Source organism: Trachurus japonicus, chromosome 23 (genome assembly GCF_045865225.1).
Source record: "Trachurus japonicus isolate A0001 chromosome 23, Traja_1.0".
Classification (NCBI taxonomy): Eukaryota; Metazoa; Chordata; class Actinopteri; order Carangiformes; family Carangidae; genus Trachurus; species Trachurus japonicus.
Window position 1 is genome coordinate 4,832,086 of NC_140929.1, and position 17,524 is coordinate 4,849,609.

At 41.3% G+C, this 17,524-nt stretch overlaps 2 protein-coding genes across 2 annotated transcripts in view; one reads left to right on the forward strand and one right to left on the reverse strand.

Moving 5' to 3' along the window:
• The first annotated feature begins 1,425 nt into the window (after nt 1–1,425).
• On the forward strand, nt 1,426–8,307 carry LOC146962378 (tetraspanin-9). The gene is made up of 7 exons (XM_085769988.1): nt 1,426–1,500; nt 2,550–2,741; nt 5,092–5,166; nt 5,267–5,368; nt 6,321–6,452; nt 7,094–7,177; nt 7,840–8,307. The coding sequence occupies exons 1-7, from the start codon at nt 1,438–1,440 to the stop codon at nt 7,909–7,911; spliced, it is 720 nt and encodes a 239-aa protein (XP_085626114.1). The 5' UTR covers nt 1,426–1,437; the 3' UTR covers nt 7,912–8,307.
• Nucleotides 8,308–8,537: 230 nt separating this feature from the next.
• amdhd1 (amidohydrolase domain containing 1) overlaps nt 8,538–17,524 on the reverse strand; it is an 11,038-nt gene continuing 2,051 nt past the window's right edge. The window contains exons 3-9 of the mRNA XM_085769986.1: nt 16,420–16,484; nt 15,164–15,441; nt 13,445–13,670; nt 11,902–12,026; nt 11,140–11,233; nt 10,237–10,397; nt 8,538–9,206 (exon numbers count right to left, since the gene is read on the reverse strand). Coding sequence (XP_085626112.1) covers nt 9,101–9,206; nt 10,237–10,397; nt 11,140–11,233; nt 11,902–12,026; nt 13,445–13,670; nt 15,164–15,441; nt 16,420–16,484 — 1,055 coding nt within the window. The 3' untranslated portion in view covers nt 8,538–9,100. The remainder of the gene's footprint in view (nt 9,207–10,236; nt 10,398–11,139; nt 11,234–11,901; nt 12,027–13,444; nt 13,671–15,163; nt 15,442–16,419; nt 16,485–17,524) is intronic.

Below are 17,524 nucleotides of genomic sequence, written 5' to 3' on the forward strand. Positions count from 1 at the left end.
AAATAGGTTAGTTATTAACCTTTTAATTAAAAATATATCACTGTTTTCTTGGACTGCCTTTAGCATTTTATTGTACAAGTAGTGTAAAAAAGCAAGAAAAGAATGGCTACAGCACGTTGAACATGAAATGAAACAGCCAAGTTGATAGTGGATTGGTGAAATATAAACTAATATGTTGTGTTCTTCATTTCATTTCATTTCATTTCATAACCTTTATTTAAACTCGGAGATATATTGAGGAGCAACCTCATTTACAATATAGCCGAGATGAAACACAGAACATATAAAGACAGAAGACAAACAATTGAGACATACATAAATATTCAGACATAACAAACACACATAAGCATAACTTGAATACATAAGTGTAGTTAAAAGCAGGAGCAGTTAGAGGTAAAATATGATGTAATTATGGATTTCAATTGATTCCTATTGTTAGAATTTTGCAATTTAATGTCCAACGTTATGATATTGAGACCTGGATTAGTAAATGATGCAGTGAGGCAAAAGCTGAAATTAGAGTCTAATGTATAAAACATGAACATGTGTAATTGTTTTATTTTTTCATAATTATCTTTTTAAATGCTTTTCTTTGACCTCTAGTTTTTTTTAGGATCTTTGGGATTGTAGTCAGTCACCAGGAAGTTACTTAGTCAACAGTATTTCTTATCTGGTTTTGGACTGTTAGTCAGACAAAACGGCAATCTGAAGATCTTAGTTGAGTTTACTGGAGAATAAAGACAGACATTTCCCCAATTTATATTATAAATCTAGCAATTAATGAATAAAATAGGCTATACAACGGATTATTTGTAAAAAATGTACACTTTTGTGGCCTGTTCTTCTGTTCTACATATCAGTTTATTGTCCTGTGTGGACCAAGGAGGACACAGTCATGTCCATCAAAACCAAACTTACATTGAGAAATACTTGAAAATGTTATAAAATGCTGATTGATCTCCATTAAAGTGTCTTCATCTGGTTTTGTCTGTGAACTTAAAGCATAACTGTCATTGATAGATGTACATGTACAGTGCTGTGTAAAGACTTGTACCTTTTTGTGTGACAGGGACACCACTAGAGCTTCTCCCTTCTCCTGTTTGTTGACGTGGTGAGTCAAACTGCTCGTGATTATGACTGTTTACAGTTAATGTGACGTAACGGAGAACAAAGTGTGTTTGTTCACTGATACAAATTGATGTTTTTCTCTGAATCCTGTCCAATTATTATGACATATGACAACAATTTAATACCATAAAAGTTCATGTTGGTCCTAAAATCTGTCACTAGTTTAATTTATTCCTTCCTGAAGCTGAAGTTGGACTGACTACAGATGAAAACAAAACATTTTGAAGACTATGTAAGTGACCTCATCTCTTGAATATAGTCTTTATTTTAATAATATTTTTATTTTTTGCAGTGCCGGTCGATTCAATCATGGCTCGCGGCTGCATCTGTTGCGTGAAATACATGCTCTTCCTCTTCAACCTGCTCTTCTGGGTAACTCCTCCACACACACACACACACACACACACACACACACACACACACACACACACACACATACACACACACATAAGAGTCAGGAAATGTTCTTTTTTTTTCAACTTTATTGAAAGTTGTAGCAAAAACAAACAGTTCAGTCATTCCAGCTCACGTTTCCGTACAACAGTAACAGTACAGTAAAGTTACATACCGTACGTAGACAGTATAACAAAAGTTAAGCAAAAGAGAAAACAAATTAAAGGGATAGTTCACCCAAAATTCTAATTTCTACTCACCCTCATGTCAACTAAGGGCTGGGAGAAGTTTCAGAGTCCTCCGTGGCTTCTCTGAGTTACAGGGGGTCTCGGCGTAGCAGTGCATGTCCATATAACGGTTGCAAATGGATACCACAAAAAGACACACCAAAAAACATCCAAATACCTCCACATAGCTCGTATGTAATGTCCGTCTTGTATTGAAGCCCCAACATGAGAAATTGTTCCGAAAAAAATTAAATAAGTCTATATTTCAAGCTTGTTTTGTAGCAGAAGCTCCTCTTCTTGGTCCGCGCAAATCTCGCATTTCGGGGCTTCAATACAAGAGGGACATTACAGACGAGCTGGATGTTTTTTGGTGTGTCTTTTCGTTACGAAGACAGTTGGTATCCATTTGCAACCGTTATATGGACATGCACTGCTACGCCGAGACCCCCTGTAACTCAGAGAAGCCACGGAGGACTCTGAAACTTCTCCCAGCCCTTAGTCCACATGAGGGTGAGTAGATAATGAGTGAAATTTCAATTCTCAATTTTAAGTTCTTTCCAATATGAACAACCATAAAACAAATGAGTTACATTTTCAAGTTCAATTTTTACAAAAGGTTCATTTGTTGTCAGGAAATGTTCTTTTGATGTCACCGTGAATCAGCCGTGACATCAGTACAAACACACACACACACACACACACACACACACACACATGAATTAAAGGTCTGAATTCGTTATCATTAGATGGACAGGAAGTGAGTGAGTTTCCTGTGTGTGTGTGTGTGTGTGTGTGTCTCAGCTGGGCGGCTGCGGGCTGCTGGGTGTCGGCGTGTGGCTGTCGGTGTCTCAGGGCAGCTTCGCCACGCTGTCGCCCTCCTTCCCGTCGCTCTCCGCCGCCAACCTCATCATCACCCTCGGCACCGTTGTCATGGTGACGGGCTTCCTGGGCTGCCTGGGCGCCATCAAGGAGAACAAGTGCCTGCTGCTGAGTGTGAGTGGACTACGTTAACTTACCCACAATGCATCACCAAAACCCTTGATTTGATTTGATTATTTAAAGGAGAATTCCGGTCATTTTCTAAGTAACGCTCTATAGGACGAATCTCCTTGTTGTTTACAACTACTTCCGGGTAGAAAACCAGCATGAGAACAATAGTGACGGATGAGAGTTTCGCTATATATATATATATATATATATATATATATATATATATATATATATATATATATATATATATATTAGGGCTGTCAAACGATTAATTTTTCTAATCGCGATTAATCGCATTTTTTCCATAGTTAACTCGCGATTAATCTCTATTAAAAATATTATATATGGCGCTTTGGACTTTCAACACTCCAAAGTGTTATAATCTCTAGACAAACAACTTTTAGACCAGACCTAGCAGGCCTACCTAATCATAACACATGATGCATGAAACTCACACAGAATTGAAACGAATTGCATCCAGTGGAAATTGCCTTACTTTGCTACACCTCTGCCTGGCCATGTGTGTTTGTTGACAACAGAAGCCGTCAAAAAATCAATACATCGCCACGTGCATTTGTTTACAACAAAGCCGTCAAAAAATCAATGGATGGAGCTGTGGATATATGTTAGACTGTGTATATTTGTGTAGCAACCAACTTGAAGGTGGCTTACCGCCACCTACTGGACTGGAAGTCCCACACTCCAGTCCTCCAGTCCAGCAGACAGAGGACAAAATGGGCCGCGATTAAAAAATTTAATCGCGTTAATTTTTTTAATTAATCTCATCGCGATTAACGCGTTAACTCTGACAGCCCTAATATATATATATATATATATATAATTTTTCATGTCACTATATCGCCGTTTAGACTAATCTGATGTTTGTAAAGTCTATAAAACCAATGACTGGACAAACATTACTATTTACGTGTGCACATTTTTGTAATTAGTCATGGTTATCATAGATTAGCTGGGCTAACGGTTAGCTACCTGTTTAACTTTAATAACTCAGTGACTCAATAAACCATCCATAAAAAAAAAAATTCTCCAGCGGATATCTGAGTTACAACATGACTAAGCTAACTGGAGTAGTTTTGTGTCGTGTCCGACAACGGGAGGGTTTTAACAGCTGATGTCCTGATGTTAGCTTAGCTACCGCCGTTAGCTTAGTTACCGCCGTTAGCTCTCTGCTGTTAGCTGTCCCTGTCAGCTGCAGCCACTGATGCTTTCTACACATAGCAACACGAAACACACACACAGAAATAGTAATGTTTCTTCAATCATTTCAGATTTGTCTAAACGTGGTAGGGCGTGAAAGATATGATATAGCTAAATTCTCGTTCGTTACCACTGTTCTCATTCAAATTACGTGTAGCTTTTCTACCCGGAAGCTCTAGGTCCCTGAGTGCGACCATTGGAAAAGACCCGAGAAAAATATGTGCAGACCGGACCTAGCTCTCCTCCTGCTAGCTACACCGCTACGTTGCAGCGAAGTAATGGGGGCATAACTTTAAAGCCGCGACTTTGGCCTCTATATAATGCTCAAAATATCACTACACATGCTTTGCAACAGCCACCAGTTCCTTACCACACAACACTGACTGTGAATAAACTCTGTTAATAATATGAAAGAGAAGTGCTACATGTGTGTTTTTGTCACGTGGGTAGCTCTGTTCATGCTAGCTTCCTTGGTAGACCTTACTAGTCGACTGTCGAACACATCGGTGCAGAAAGTGGAAGAAGGAGAATATATCCTGATCCGATGTTGAAGAGATGGAGGAACATTTTGAATTTGAAGGTCGTGTGTGTTTATTCGAACCAGAATATACAGATGAGGAGCACTAGTCTTCATTAATATGGAAACAGTCCCGAGCTCGACAGTCGACTAGTAAGGTCTAACCAGGAAGCTAGCATGAACAGATCTAGCTACGTGACAAAAACACACATGTAGCACTGCTCTCTCATATTAACGGAGTTTATGCTCAGTCAGTGTTGTATGGTGTGGTAAGGAACTGGTGGATGTTGCAAAGCATGTGTAGAGATATTTTGAGCTTTATATAGAGGCCAAAGTCACGGTTTTAAAGTTCTGCCCCCATTACTTTGCTGTTTACCTGCAATGTAGCGGTGTAGCTAGCAGGAGGAGAGCTAGGTCCGGGCTGCACATATTTTTTCTCAGGTCCTTTCCTATGGTCGCACTCAAGGACCTAGAGCTATAGAGCCTTACTTCAAAAATGACCGTAATTCTCCTTTAATATCTGGTATGTATTTTTTAACAATGGATCTTATATTTACGACTTTTTTTCACATGGTTTTAATTTCACCCTCCATCCTCCTGTGATGTGACTTCCCTCAGTTCTTCATCGTTCTGTTGATCATCCTCTTGGCCGAACTCATCCTCCTCATCCTGTTTTTCGTCTACACAGACAAGGTAAAAAAACTGCGTAAATGAACGTTCGTATTCATCAACAACATGTGAGGCGACATGTTAACGTAATCCACCTGTCTGTCCTCCTTTTGTCCAAACCAAGGTGAGCGAAAACGCCAGACGGGACCTGAAAGAAGGTTTGGTGCTGTACAACACGGATAACAACGCCGGCCTGAGGGACGCGTGGAACACCATCCAGGGAGAGGTGAGTTACAGAGTAGTCACAAAAAAAAAAAAAAAAAAAAGTTTGTTTAAAGGGATACGCCAACATTTTTTTTTTCGTGTCTTGCCTCACTCCCGAGTCCATGACCAGCAGATAGACACCATCCTTTCGACTGTGCGTGCAGTAACAAGGGAGATAGAGCCGTATCGCCCGTAATTAGCTTAGCTCAAACGCAGGAAGTGTATAGGTAGTGTTAGCCTGCCTCCTACCCGAGTCGAACTCAGCAGTCAGAAGCTGATTTCATTTTTGCTCTAAACTCTGTAAATATATCACTTTATCGACATTTCAAACATTTTTAGGTGAGAAAGTAGCCGTTTAGATCAGCAGTGTGTCGTTAATTTGTCTAAATACCAGCTGTTTACAGTTTTGTTCGGACGAATTCGGCGCTACTCAAGCTAGCCGTTGTGACCAACGCACTTCCGGTTACTTTCACAAAATAAAACTCCGTTGCCCTTTACATACAGAAAACCATGACGATAGAATTTGTGCTTTTACTTTGAAATAGGAAGCTAACCTACCCTCGATGTAGCTAGCTTGAACCAAAATAAACCGTCTTTGCTTGAACCCTCCGTTTTGACCGATCTCGTCCCCGTTAGCGGCATTTGACCGCTCAAGATGCCTTACCGGAGAGTTTTGTCAGCTCTGAGACGAAGATCGGCCCGCCGGTTTCCGTTTAGAGTTGCTGAAGAGTTTCTCTGATGACTTTAGGTGGAGGCAGGCTAACACTACCCATACACTTCCAGTGTTTGAGCTAAGCTAATTACGGGCGATACGGCTCTATCTCCCTTGTTACTGCACGCACAGTTGAAAGGATGGAGTCTATCTGCTGGTCATGGACTCGGGAGTGAGGCAAGACACATAAAAAAAAAATGTTGGCGTATCCCTTTAAGTGCTTTATTTTGAAATAACCAGTGACCGTTTCCTCCCTGGACAGTGGCGGTGCTGTGGCGTGATGAACCACAACGACTGGTACACCGCGCTGCACGACCACATGGTTCCCGACCACTGCTGCCAGCAGTTTTACCCCGGCTGTGGCCGAAACGCCTCCAACACCTTCTGGACACGGGTCAGTCCTGAATTTATAAATCATGCTGATAATGTGTGTGTTTTTATTTTTATTTCAATATGAAAAGACCAAAATAATGATTAACCAATTCAAATATTGTGTCAGTTCTTCTAAAATCTGCTTTATGTGTTCATCCGCCACTGAAAATAGTCCCTGATAAAAATAGTGTTCACTCTTGTTTGATTAAAGTGGCTATTAAAGTCTTATTTTACAAAGCAAAACTAAATATTCGTGACACATTTTAACATTTAAAGGTACATTGTATTTTTGTTTTCGATATTTTCATTGCATTAACTGATGTTTATATCACAAAAATCGTCTTTAAAGACTTAAATCTGGTCTTTTGTTTTTGTAATTCACTTTTTATTGCTTTTTAACAGCGCAACAAAAGGACAAACATATATGAACGTTAAGACCAAAACAACATAATTCTTGACATTAAAAAAAAAAGAAAAACATTTTAAATCTGGTCTTGTGAGTTTGTGATCGAGGGCAGATCTTGTGTGAAACTTAAAGAAAATATGACATAATTTCACACTATTTAAAAAGTAACTTGTTTAACCTTTTTGTTTTGATGCATTTCAGATTTTTATTTCTCTCGACAACACAGGTTCACGTTTGTTTTTGTACGTTTTTTTCAGGGCTGCTATGAGAAGGTGGAGGAGTGGCTGGACGACAACAAACACCTTCTGGGAACCATCGCCATGTGTGTGTTGGTCATACAGGTGAGCAGCTGTGTGTTTACATTCAAACTCTGTATGAAACAGTAAACTGATCAATTATTGTTAAAGGGATAGTTCAACATTTTGGCAAATTTGCCCATTGCCATAATCCCTGTAGTTTTAGCAGTCGGTTCGTTACCTTTAATTGCCGGTGCAAGCTGTTTTTAGAATGGCAGAGCGGAGCCGTGAGCTGCTAAGAGCTACGCTACGGAGGGTCATGGGATTTCTTGGTTTCCCTCATCAAACTCATCAAATACGTTACGAGACAGAGTTGTTTTAGAGGTAAATTCATGCAAAACCAGGACAGTTTTTCATCAACAGTCTCTGCATTTACCTCGAAAACAACTCTGTCTGGTAACGTTGTGTTATTATCTCATAGCGTGGTGAATGTGCAGGTCACAACTTGTCCACCAGAGCGTTGTGGAGTTGTTGGATTGTGTATTTGATGAGTTTGATGAGGGAAACCAAGAAATCCCATGAGCCTCCCTAGCGTAGCTCTGAGCAGCTCGCGGCTCTGCGCCGCCGTTCTAAAAATAGTTTGCACAATTAAAGGTAACGAACCTACTGCTATGACTATAGGGATTATGGCAATGGGCCAATTTGCCAAAAATGTTGAACTATCCCTTTAATAATACTAATACTAATGATATATTCTCCTCTCTCAGCTCCTGGGCATGGCTTTCTCCATGACGCTGTACCAACAGATCCACCGAGCAGGGAAGAAGTACGAAGCCTGAGGCGCTCGTTTCAAACCGTGTTAATACTGGGTACATTACATAATCACATCTGTTACATCTGTTACTCTCATCTATTGTTTATAGTCAGAATAAGCCAGTTATCATGTGTGTGTGTTTGTGTGTGCATGTGTGTGTGTGTGCCACTACAGCCTTTTATAATTTGTTTTTTTTATCAGTTAATGTTGTGAATAGCATTGAAACTAGTTTTTATTACAGTTAGTTTTTTTTTAATCGCACTATAATGAGTGTTTTTATGTAAAAAAAAAAATGTTTTAAAAAGGACTGATTGATGGTTTTGAAGTGACGCCTGTGGAATAAACGAATGTAAAGATGCATTTAGATGAAACGAGCCTCTTGTACTAATAACTTGATCAATAAAAAGCAGAGAGCACTCGTCACAGGAGCTTTTTTAGTTGTTTTAGTGATAAACACTCACTGACCTCGTCACTCGTGTTTTCACCACAGATATCCTTTGATTACACAGATAAAAGCAGAGCCGCCATCAGGTCAAACTGAATAATCTCTGATCACGTTAAAGGTGTAAAATCCGTCGCCTGATAAAACTGTGGAGGTTAAAAAGACTTTAAACGTGTTTGTGTTTGTTCAGAGTCACAGAAACTGATCAGTCGACATGTAACACGACTTTTATCTGAAAAAACAGTTGTTTTTTGATAATTTGTTAACACATTTGATTTGTTAAATAATATTGATTGATCAGTTTCAGGCGATAAACTTCGGTAACACAACATGGTTTCTCAAAATGAATCCAAATCCACGTGGTTAGCTGAGCATAAATACTGGAAAAACTTCCTGATACAGACTCTTACTGAGTGTTTTGTTGTATAAATCAAATTTACTTGTTTCTACTGGTATTTTAATGTTGGTACAGTGGGAAAAAAATCAAATTACAGGTTATTTTAGAGCAAGGGAGAAATAAATTATACTTAATTACTGGAAACCTGCAGGGTACAGAAAGAAAACTGAAGTTGTGTTATTAAGGAGGAATAATATCATATAATTAGAATAAATAAAATAAAAATTACCCCTTTTATGCTCTTTAATTACACTGCTATGGAAAAATACTGTGGAAACTGAGCTGCACCTTCTCCTGGATTCATGCCTCAGTCGTTTACGACATGATTATTATTGATTATATATCGTCACTGATCTGAATCATGTTCTCTGGTTATTATAAGTCCATGGTCTGGTCGTTGTCGTGGACGACGTTGCCCTTGATGACGACGTAGCGGATGAGCTCCTGGTGTCCTCCCAGCTGGTAGATCAGATGCTCCCAGCTGCACAAACACATGAGAACCAAGATGATGAAAGTAATTAAAAGAGAAAGAAGAAATAAAAGGAAATTTAAGCAGTAAAATGACATAAAACACAGAGAATGACATAGAGAAAATTAGCAAAAAAACGGTTACGGAGCAATAAAAATAGAAGAAAAAGCAATTTCAATTTAGTTTGAGGTGTACGACGCCCTCTGTTGGGTGTTTTGTGAAGTTCATCCGAACCAGCAGCAACAGGTTTAAATTTACAGTAGTCAGAGCTTCTGCAGCATCTACGTTGAATTAAATAAGATATTTAAACAGTTTTCTCTCTTTCTGACATGGAAGCTGCACGTAGTGAGAGATGATGGCAGCTTAGTTTTGTTTTCATGGACACAGAACTAACTAATGTATTGTAAAGGCTGCAGGTTATTTTCATCTCTAACTCAACATGGTTCTTCATTCACTGATCGTTATGATCCATCCCCTCTTGATAAGTCAACACAATTATAATAATCCTAAACATTAAGATGCCACAGACCCATAAACAGAGTCTCTGCAGGTTTCACCAGCTCACATTTAAGACTTTTTAAGACCATTATGAATGAAATTTAAGACCTATCATAACAAACGTACAAAAGAAATGCGGAGTCACAAAATTAGAAATTGATTGCAATATATAAGTTGCGTGTTAGGCATGTTTGTAGTTGAAAATACATTCAATAATAAAGCACAATGAAGTGTCACAGGAGCATTTTATTGAGCATTTGCGGTAGCGATGGCTCTACCGTAACATTTTTCCCAAGGAGCATGCCAAAATAAACTATTTTCCCGGTTCGCACATGTATTTTTTTTAGGGTCAAATGCGAGTGAAATGCTCGTCCATGATGGACATAAGAAGATTTAAGACCTGTCTACAATTATTTAAGACTTGAACACAATAATTCAATGAATTAAAGACATTTTAAGGCCTAAATTTTCAAATTTTAGACTTTTTTAGACTTTTAAGACCCCGTGGATACCCTGATAAAGACACAGGACTACAGGTTTTTACCGTGTGGCATTCAGGATCAGCAGGTCTCCGTGCTTGTCGACCTCCAGGGAGCCGTGCGTGTGCGAGCGGCCGAGGGCGTAGGCCGCGTTGATGGTGGCCGCGGCCAGAGCCTCCGACATGGACATCTTCATGTTGACGCAGGCCAGGTGCATGACGATCGGCTGAGGGACGGAGAGGACACAACACAGACAGAGAGAGAGATGTGAGACAGAGTCAAGTGGTCGTCAGCAGGGGCGGGTCCAGAGTATTTTCTGGTGGGGGGCACAACAGTGAATCTGGGGGGGGGGGAGGCACCCAAAAGTAACAAAAATGAAGGTTGCCATTGACCGCTCTATTGAATATTTATATTTTACAGTTACACACTGTTTACAGTATGTCTTCATCTTGCTTTTATTGGCCACATTGAATCTTGCACCTTGTAAGGAAGATGGTTATGACCTTTCCATTTTCCACTTGTCAATATTAAAATTTTAACCAATCAATCATCAACTCTATCTTGTAAATTAGAAGTCTTAGCAGAATAAGCAACACAATAAATTCTCAAAGTGAACATCAATATCTTATAATCTTACCCAGTAGTTATAGCTCAGCTCTGTAGCCTACAAACATCTCAGTGTTTTGTGTAACAGTCAGTCAATATATGCAGAATAACCAGAACAAGCATCACTCAAATGGTCAAATTGAGAACAATAACAATCCTACACAGTTTTCTTTATTTCCTACACAGAACACTGGGATGTTTGCTGTACAGAGTTGAGCCTTGGTCAGAAGTTCGTGCTTATAGCTCTTTACAGTGAACATAGCAGTGGTAAAGAGCTTTACATTGCCACAAGTCAATGACCATTGGGGGGGGCACACAGGGTGGCCAATCAGATTGCAGGGGGGGCAGACAGTCTCACTCACCATGGAGCAGCAGTAGGCGTTGGGGTTGAAGTCGCTGCCGAGGGCGACGATCACTCCGGCCTCCAGCATCGCTCTGGCCCGAGGCTGAGGCAGCCTAAACACACACACACACAGATTATTATCATGATTTGATATGTCACAACAAGTGTGTGTGTGTGTGTTAGGGGTGGAAGAAAAAATCGATTCACATAAGTATCGCAATATTTTTTTTTTTAATATACATTGTGCAATGTGCATTTGTTCGCCTTTTTTACATACAGAGAGTCCAGGTTTATAATGGAGTATGTTAATTTATAGGCTCCTACAGTATTTGTGTGCAGATAAATGTTAAAATGTAGCAGTTTACCTCAGTCTATTTAATATCTCATTTTGTCAGAAAGGTTTCAGAAGCCTGTTTTTTCTATACTCTTTTATTTTTGCCTCTTTTATGCAGTCCAGGCTTTTGAAAAGAGAGTAAACATATATATTGCTGCTGAATAAATCTTAAAAACTGACTTAGCTACATGTGATGTGTATTTTGGGGGGAAATGTGGTTCCTGGAATAGTCTGTAGACAATCATAATCATTCAACTGTTTCACTGGAGTTAAAAATACAGACTAAAATCGCGGCAATATCGTAGAATCGCAATTTAAATTGAATCGGCATCCAAAAAAACGCAGCAGAACCAGATCGGGAGAAAAGCAAATCGTCCCAGCCCTAGTGTGTGTGTGTGTGTGTGTGTGTGTGTGTGTGTGTGTGTGAGAGAGAGAGAGAGAGTTTACCGGAGGATGTAGGCGGTCGTCGGCAGGAGGACTGCAGCTGTTTTTGCCGCTGCCATGGCAACGATCCCCTCGTCTGTGACCTCCTCCAGGTGACTGATGGCCAAGGCCCCGAGCTCGGCCCCCAGCTGACACACACACACACACACACGCACACACACACAGGTTAACAATATGATCACTCTGCTCTCCTTAAAAGTCAATTATCAAAGGAAAATGACAAATAGTCTTTTATTTTAACATCTGAAGGATGAGGATTTGCTGCTTTTTCTGTTTTTGTGAATATAAATATTTGAATTTTAGACAATTGTTTGGATGAAATAAACGATAAAAGACACTTTGTTGTGCTCACTTTTCCAAATAACTAATAAACTGATTTAAAAATAGTAGATAAATCAACACCAGAATCAGCTTTAACATCATTATACTTAATACGATGTTTCACACAATTCAGATTCACCCTCAAATGTTGAATATAAAAGAAAATAAAGAAACTCCTGTAGTGTATTTTAAATCTTAAAAATGTGAAAACTAATAATCAATACAGGCTATAAATAATTTGTTAGTTACAGTCCAACTTCTGTATTTATTTTACTAATGAAAATAATAATTAAAGAGCATCACAAACTCTTTAAATCAAATCTGGATGGATGGATGGACAAATGGATGGATGGATAGATAAATGGATGGATGGATGGATGGATGGATGGATAAATGGATGGATGGATGGATGGATGGATAAATGGATGGATGGATGGATGGATGGATGGATGGATGGATGGATGGATGGATGGATGGATGGATGGATGGATGGATGGAAGGATGGATGGATTGATGGATGGATAAATGGATGGACGGATGGATGGATGGATGGATGGATAAATGGATGGATGGATGGATGGATGGATGGATGGATGGATGGATGGATGGATGGATGGATGGATGGATAAATGGATGGATGGATGGATGGATGGATGGATAAATGGATGGATGGATGGATGGATGGATGGATAAATGGATGGATGGATGGATGGATGGATGGATGGATGGATGGATGGATGGATGGATAAATGGATGGATGGATGGATGGATGGATAAATGGATGGATGGATGGATGGATGGATGGATGGATAAATGGATGGATGGATGGATGGATGGATGGATGGATGGATGGATAAATGGATGGACGGATGGATGGATGGATGGATGGATGGATGGATAGATGGATGGATGGATGGATGGATGGATGGATGGATGGATGGATAAATGGATGGATGGATGGATGGATGGATAAATGGATGGATGGATGGATAAATGGATGGATGGATGGATGGATAAATGGATGGATGGATGGATGGATGGATGGATGGATGGATAGATAGATAGATAGAACGATAGATAGATAGATAGATAGATAGATAGATAGATAGATAGATAGATAGATAGATAGATAGATAGATAGATAGATAGAACGATAGAACGATAGAACGATAGAACGATAGATAGATAGATAGATAGATAGATAGATAGATAGATAGATAGATACCTGAGCAGAGTTCATGGGATGGAGCTCGTCTCCGTGGAAGTTGATGTTGAGTCCCAGCTCTCTCCCGGCCTGCAGGATGGAGCGCGTGGAGTCGAGGTCGAACACTCCCTGTTCACAGAACACGTCGATGTTGTCCACGCGCAGAGTTCCCGCGGACATGAGCTGTCCGAGCCGCGGCAGCTGCACGTGCAGGATGTCGTCCGTTGCCTCGGCGACCGTCTTCCCCCTGGAGACAGAGACACAGAGACAAGGTGAGGGTCACGGTGACGTAACGCCAGGTGAGTGGGGAGGAGGAAGAGAGGATTGTATTAGATTTTTTGATAAACAACAAAAAATAGCAACACATTACTTTTCTTTATCGCTTTTGTACCTATATTTGACCTTTTTTTTGTCCTCCTGGGTCAAGAAAGGAAGAAAGGGAGGAAGGAAGGAAGGAAGGAAGGAAGGAAGGAAGGAAGGAAGGAAGGAAGGAAGGAAGGCAGGAAGGACGAAGGGAGAGATGAGAGGAAAGAAGGAAGGGAAAAAGGAAGGTAGATGGAGGGAGTGAACAGATTGGGTCAATTGGGTCAAAAAGGAAGGAAGAAGTAAGGAAGAAGTAAGGGAAAAAGGAATGTGGAAATAAGGAAGGGAAAAAGGAAGGAAAGAAAGATGGAGGGGGGGAACAGATTGGGTCAATTGGATCAAAAGAGGAAGGAAGAAGAAGTAAGGACGAAGGGAACAAAGGAAGGAAAGAAAAATGGAGGGAAGGAACAGATTACGTCAAGGAAGGAAGCAGAAGGACGGACTAAGGAAGGAAGGAAGGAAGGGAAAAGGGAAGGAAGGATGGAGGAATGGAACAGATTGGGTCAATTTGACCCAGAAGCAGGGCCGTTGCTAGAAATTCTGGGGCCCCTGAAAGAATACTAAAGTGGGCCCTTGACTTTTCCACTTTTTTTCTTAGACTACCTATGTATTATCATTTTTTATTAAGCTTACTTTGTTTTGATGCAAATTTTCTCTGCAAATTGAATCGTAGGCAACTGGACTTGTATTTATCGTCTAGACTAGTGAGACTTGTTGCACACGAACTGATGAAGCCCCTTGGATAAGAGGCGAAACATCTGCAGACAAATAAGTCCATTGGCCTACGATTCAATTTGCCCAGAAAAGAACGATGACCTGGATGAATGAGAATATCCATAGACATTTTGATGCTAATGCAGCATAACTATGAGTATTAGTAGTCAGGGTCTTATGCAGAATAATTCAGTCATACAAAAATTAGACTACTGGGGTTTTTTGTGAGCCCCTAGAATTACCATCACCTTTCTCCCGGCCCTGCCCAGAAGGACAACAGGAGGGCAATGATCTATTAGCCTATCATACAATGGTTTTTGTGTTTTTTGATGTGCTGTTCTGGGGGCGTCATTCCTATGTTCCCACAGCCTTATGTTCCCACATGTCTAACTTTTGTTGTCACTGAAAATTAGGCCCTATGTTCCCACAGCCCTTTGGTCCCACCATTGGTTGGGTTTAGACAATGAAGAAAAGAGTTGGTTAAGTTTAGTAAAATATGAGTATGAGGCTAGACAGGCCAGATAGATAGAGTCCAGATAGGTAGAGAGAGTCCAGTGGGAACATGGGGCCTAATTTTGAGAAAAATCTTAGAACTGTGGGAACATTGGGCTGTGGGAACATAGGCATGGACCCGTTTTGGGTAGGGGCCTGTGGGGTGTGTACTTGGGGACGGCGTGCGCTCCGCAGTAGGTGGAGGAGATGTTGATGGGCAGACAGCGCCGCGCCGCCTCGATCACCTCCAGCATCTTGAGCTCGGTGTGCAGCTCCAGGCCGTAGCCGCTCTTGCACTCCACCAGCGTGGTGCCGGCGCGCTGCATGCGGACCAGGCGGCCGCTCAGCGCGCTCAGCAGCTCCGAGGCCGCGGCCGCGCGGGTGTGCTGCACCGTGAAGTGGATCCCTCCGCCGGCGCGGTGCACGTCCATGTAGGAGGCTCCGGCCAGCTGCAGAGAGGAGAACACACACACACACGGAGAGAGAGAGAGATGTCAGCAGAGGTTTAGATGCAATTTTAACCATCCTGTTGTCCTTGTGGGTCAATCTGTTCCCTTCCTTCCTTCCTTCCTTCCTTCCTTCCCTCCCTTCGTCCTTCCTTCCTTCCTTCCCTTCGTCCTTACTTCTTCTTTCTTCCTCTTTTGATCCAATTGACCTGATCTGTTCCCTATCCCTCCATCTTTCTTTCCTTTCCTTTTCCCTTCCTTCTTCCTTGAACGAATCTGTTCCCTTCCTCCATCTTTCTTTCCTTACTTCTTTCCACAATCCTTTTTCCCTCCCTTCCTTCCTTCTTTCCCTTCCTTCTTTCCACAATCCTTTCCCCCTCCCTTCCTTCTTCTTCCTTCCTTGAACAAATCTGTTCCTTCCCTCCATCTTTCTTTCCTTCCCTCTTTCCTTCCTTCTTCCCTTGAACAAATCTGTTCCCTTCCTCCATCTTTCTTTCCTTCCTTCTTTCCACAATCCTTTTCCCCTCCCTTCCTTCCTTCTTTCCACAATCCTTTATCCCTCCCTTCCTTCTTTCCCTCCTTCCTTCCTTGAATGAATCTGTTCCCTCCCTCCATCTTTCTTTCCTTCCTTTTTCCCTTCCTTCTTTCCACAATCCTTTTTCCCTCCCTTCCTTCCTTCTTTCCCTTCTTCCTTCCTTGAACGAATCTGTTCCCTCCCTCCATCTTTCTTTCTTCCCTTCCTTCTTTCCACAATCATTTTTCCCTTCCTTCCTTTTGTCCTTACTTCTTCCTTCCTTTTTTACCCAATCTGTTCCCTCCCTCCTTCTATCTTTCCTTCCTTTTTCCCTTCCTTCTTTCCTCCCATCTTGCCCTTTGTCCTTCCTTCCTTCCTTCCTTATTTCCCTTCATCCTTCCTTCCTTGACCCAGGACAGGAGGACAGCAGGAGGCTTAAATTACATAAAAAACAAAATGTCATTTACCTTCATTGCAAATTCATGCACCCTGTCTCCGGCCCAGACTGGATGAGTGTGGGCATCTACCAAACCTGAAAGTGAATAGATGTTATTTTGATATTGTGCAAATAAAACCAAGTCAAGTTCAAGTGAGTTTTATTTAAAGGTAGGCTATAATGTGTCGGAATTCCCCCATCTAGCGGTGCGGTTGCATATCGGAACTTGATGTTGCATTCACGTGAAATCGGGCAGACGTCAGACAGACTCTGAACTATGTAAACAAGTGGTCCGCCAGCACGAGGCAAAACAATACAGGCGTGACAATATGTTGTCATGGTGATGTGTATAAGTAAAATGACATCCGGTTGGTTTGCAGACGTCTGCCTGACTGCACTTGAATGCAACATCAGTGCCTCAGTTCTTCCTCACACTACACAGTGGTGACAGTTTTAACAGGCGCTACCTGGAAAACTTTCTCCCTGAGCCGACAGCTCCGCTGAGTTTCCATGGTTACCTACTGTCACGCTGCCACTCAACGTAAAAAAAAAATGGCGATGCAACATGGCCGCCTCGGTTCGGTGTGGCCCCCCACCCCCCCTTGTATATTTGTAACGACTTGTAACAACTCATTCTAAGGTACGAGAAAGCTTGCATTTGTATGCGGGTGTGATTCGACAAAAGTAAAATACGTATTTATGAAAGAAATATTTTTGCTAATAAAAAGACAGGCTTTAAAGGTGTACAGAAAAGAAAACTGAATTTGAGCCCACTCTGGATCATAAAATTAATGTGATAACTCATCTTTCAGACGATGTAGGCCAAACTTTGTGCAAAATTCTATTTTTGAGTAAATCCGGGCTGAAAGTGTGTATTTTTTTTTTCGCATTGGATAATGCAGGCGCACGGATTATACGTCAGCCTGCGCACGATTCACCAGCCACTGATATTGGATCCGTCATCCGTCATTCAAACGTCTGAGACACACACACACACACGGAGCTCGGGCTCGCCCCAAGCTTTGAATATCCCGCCCGCTCGATAACGACCAATCAAATTCGTTTTCCTCACTCGGGTAAACTCGGGTTGCAGCTCGTGACAACTCGGCGCGACAAACCGGACAAACGGCCATTTC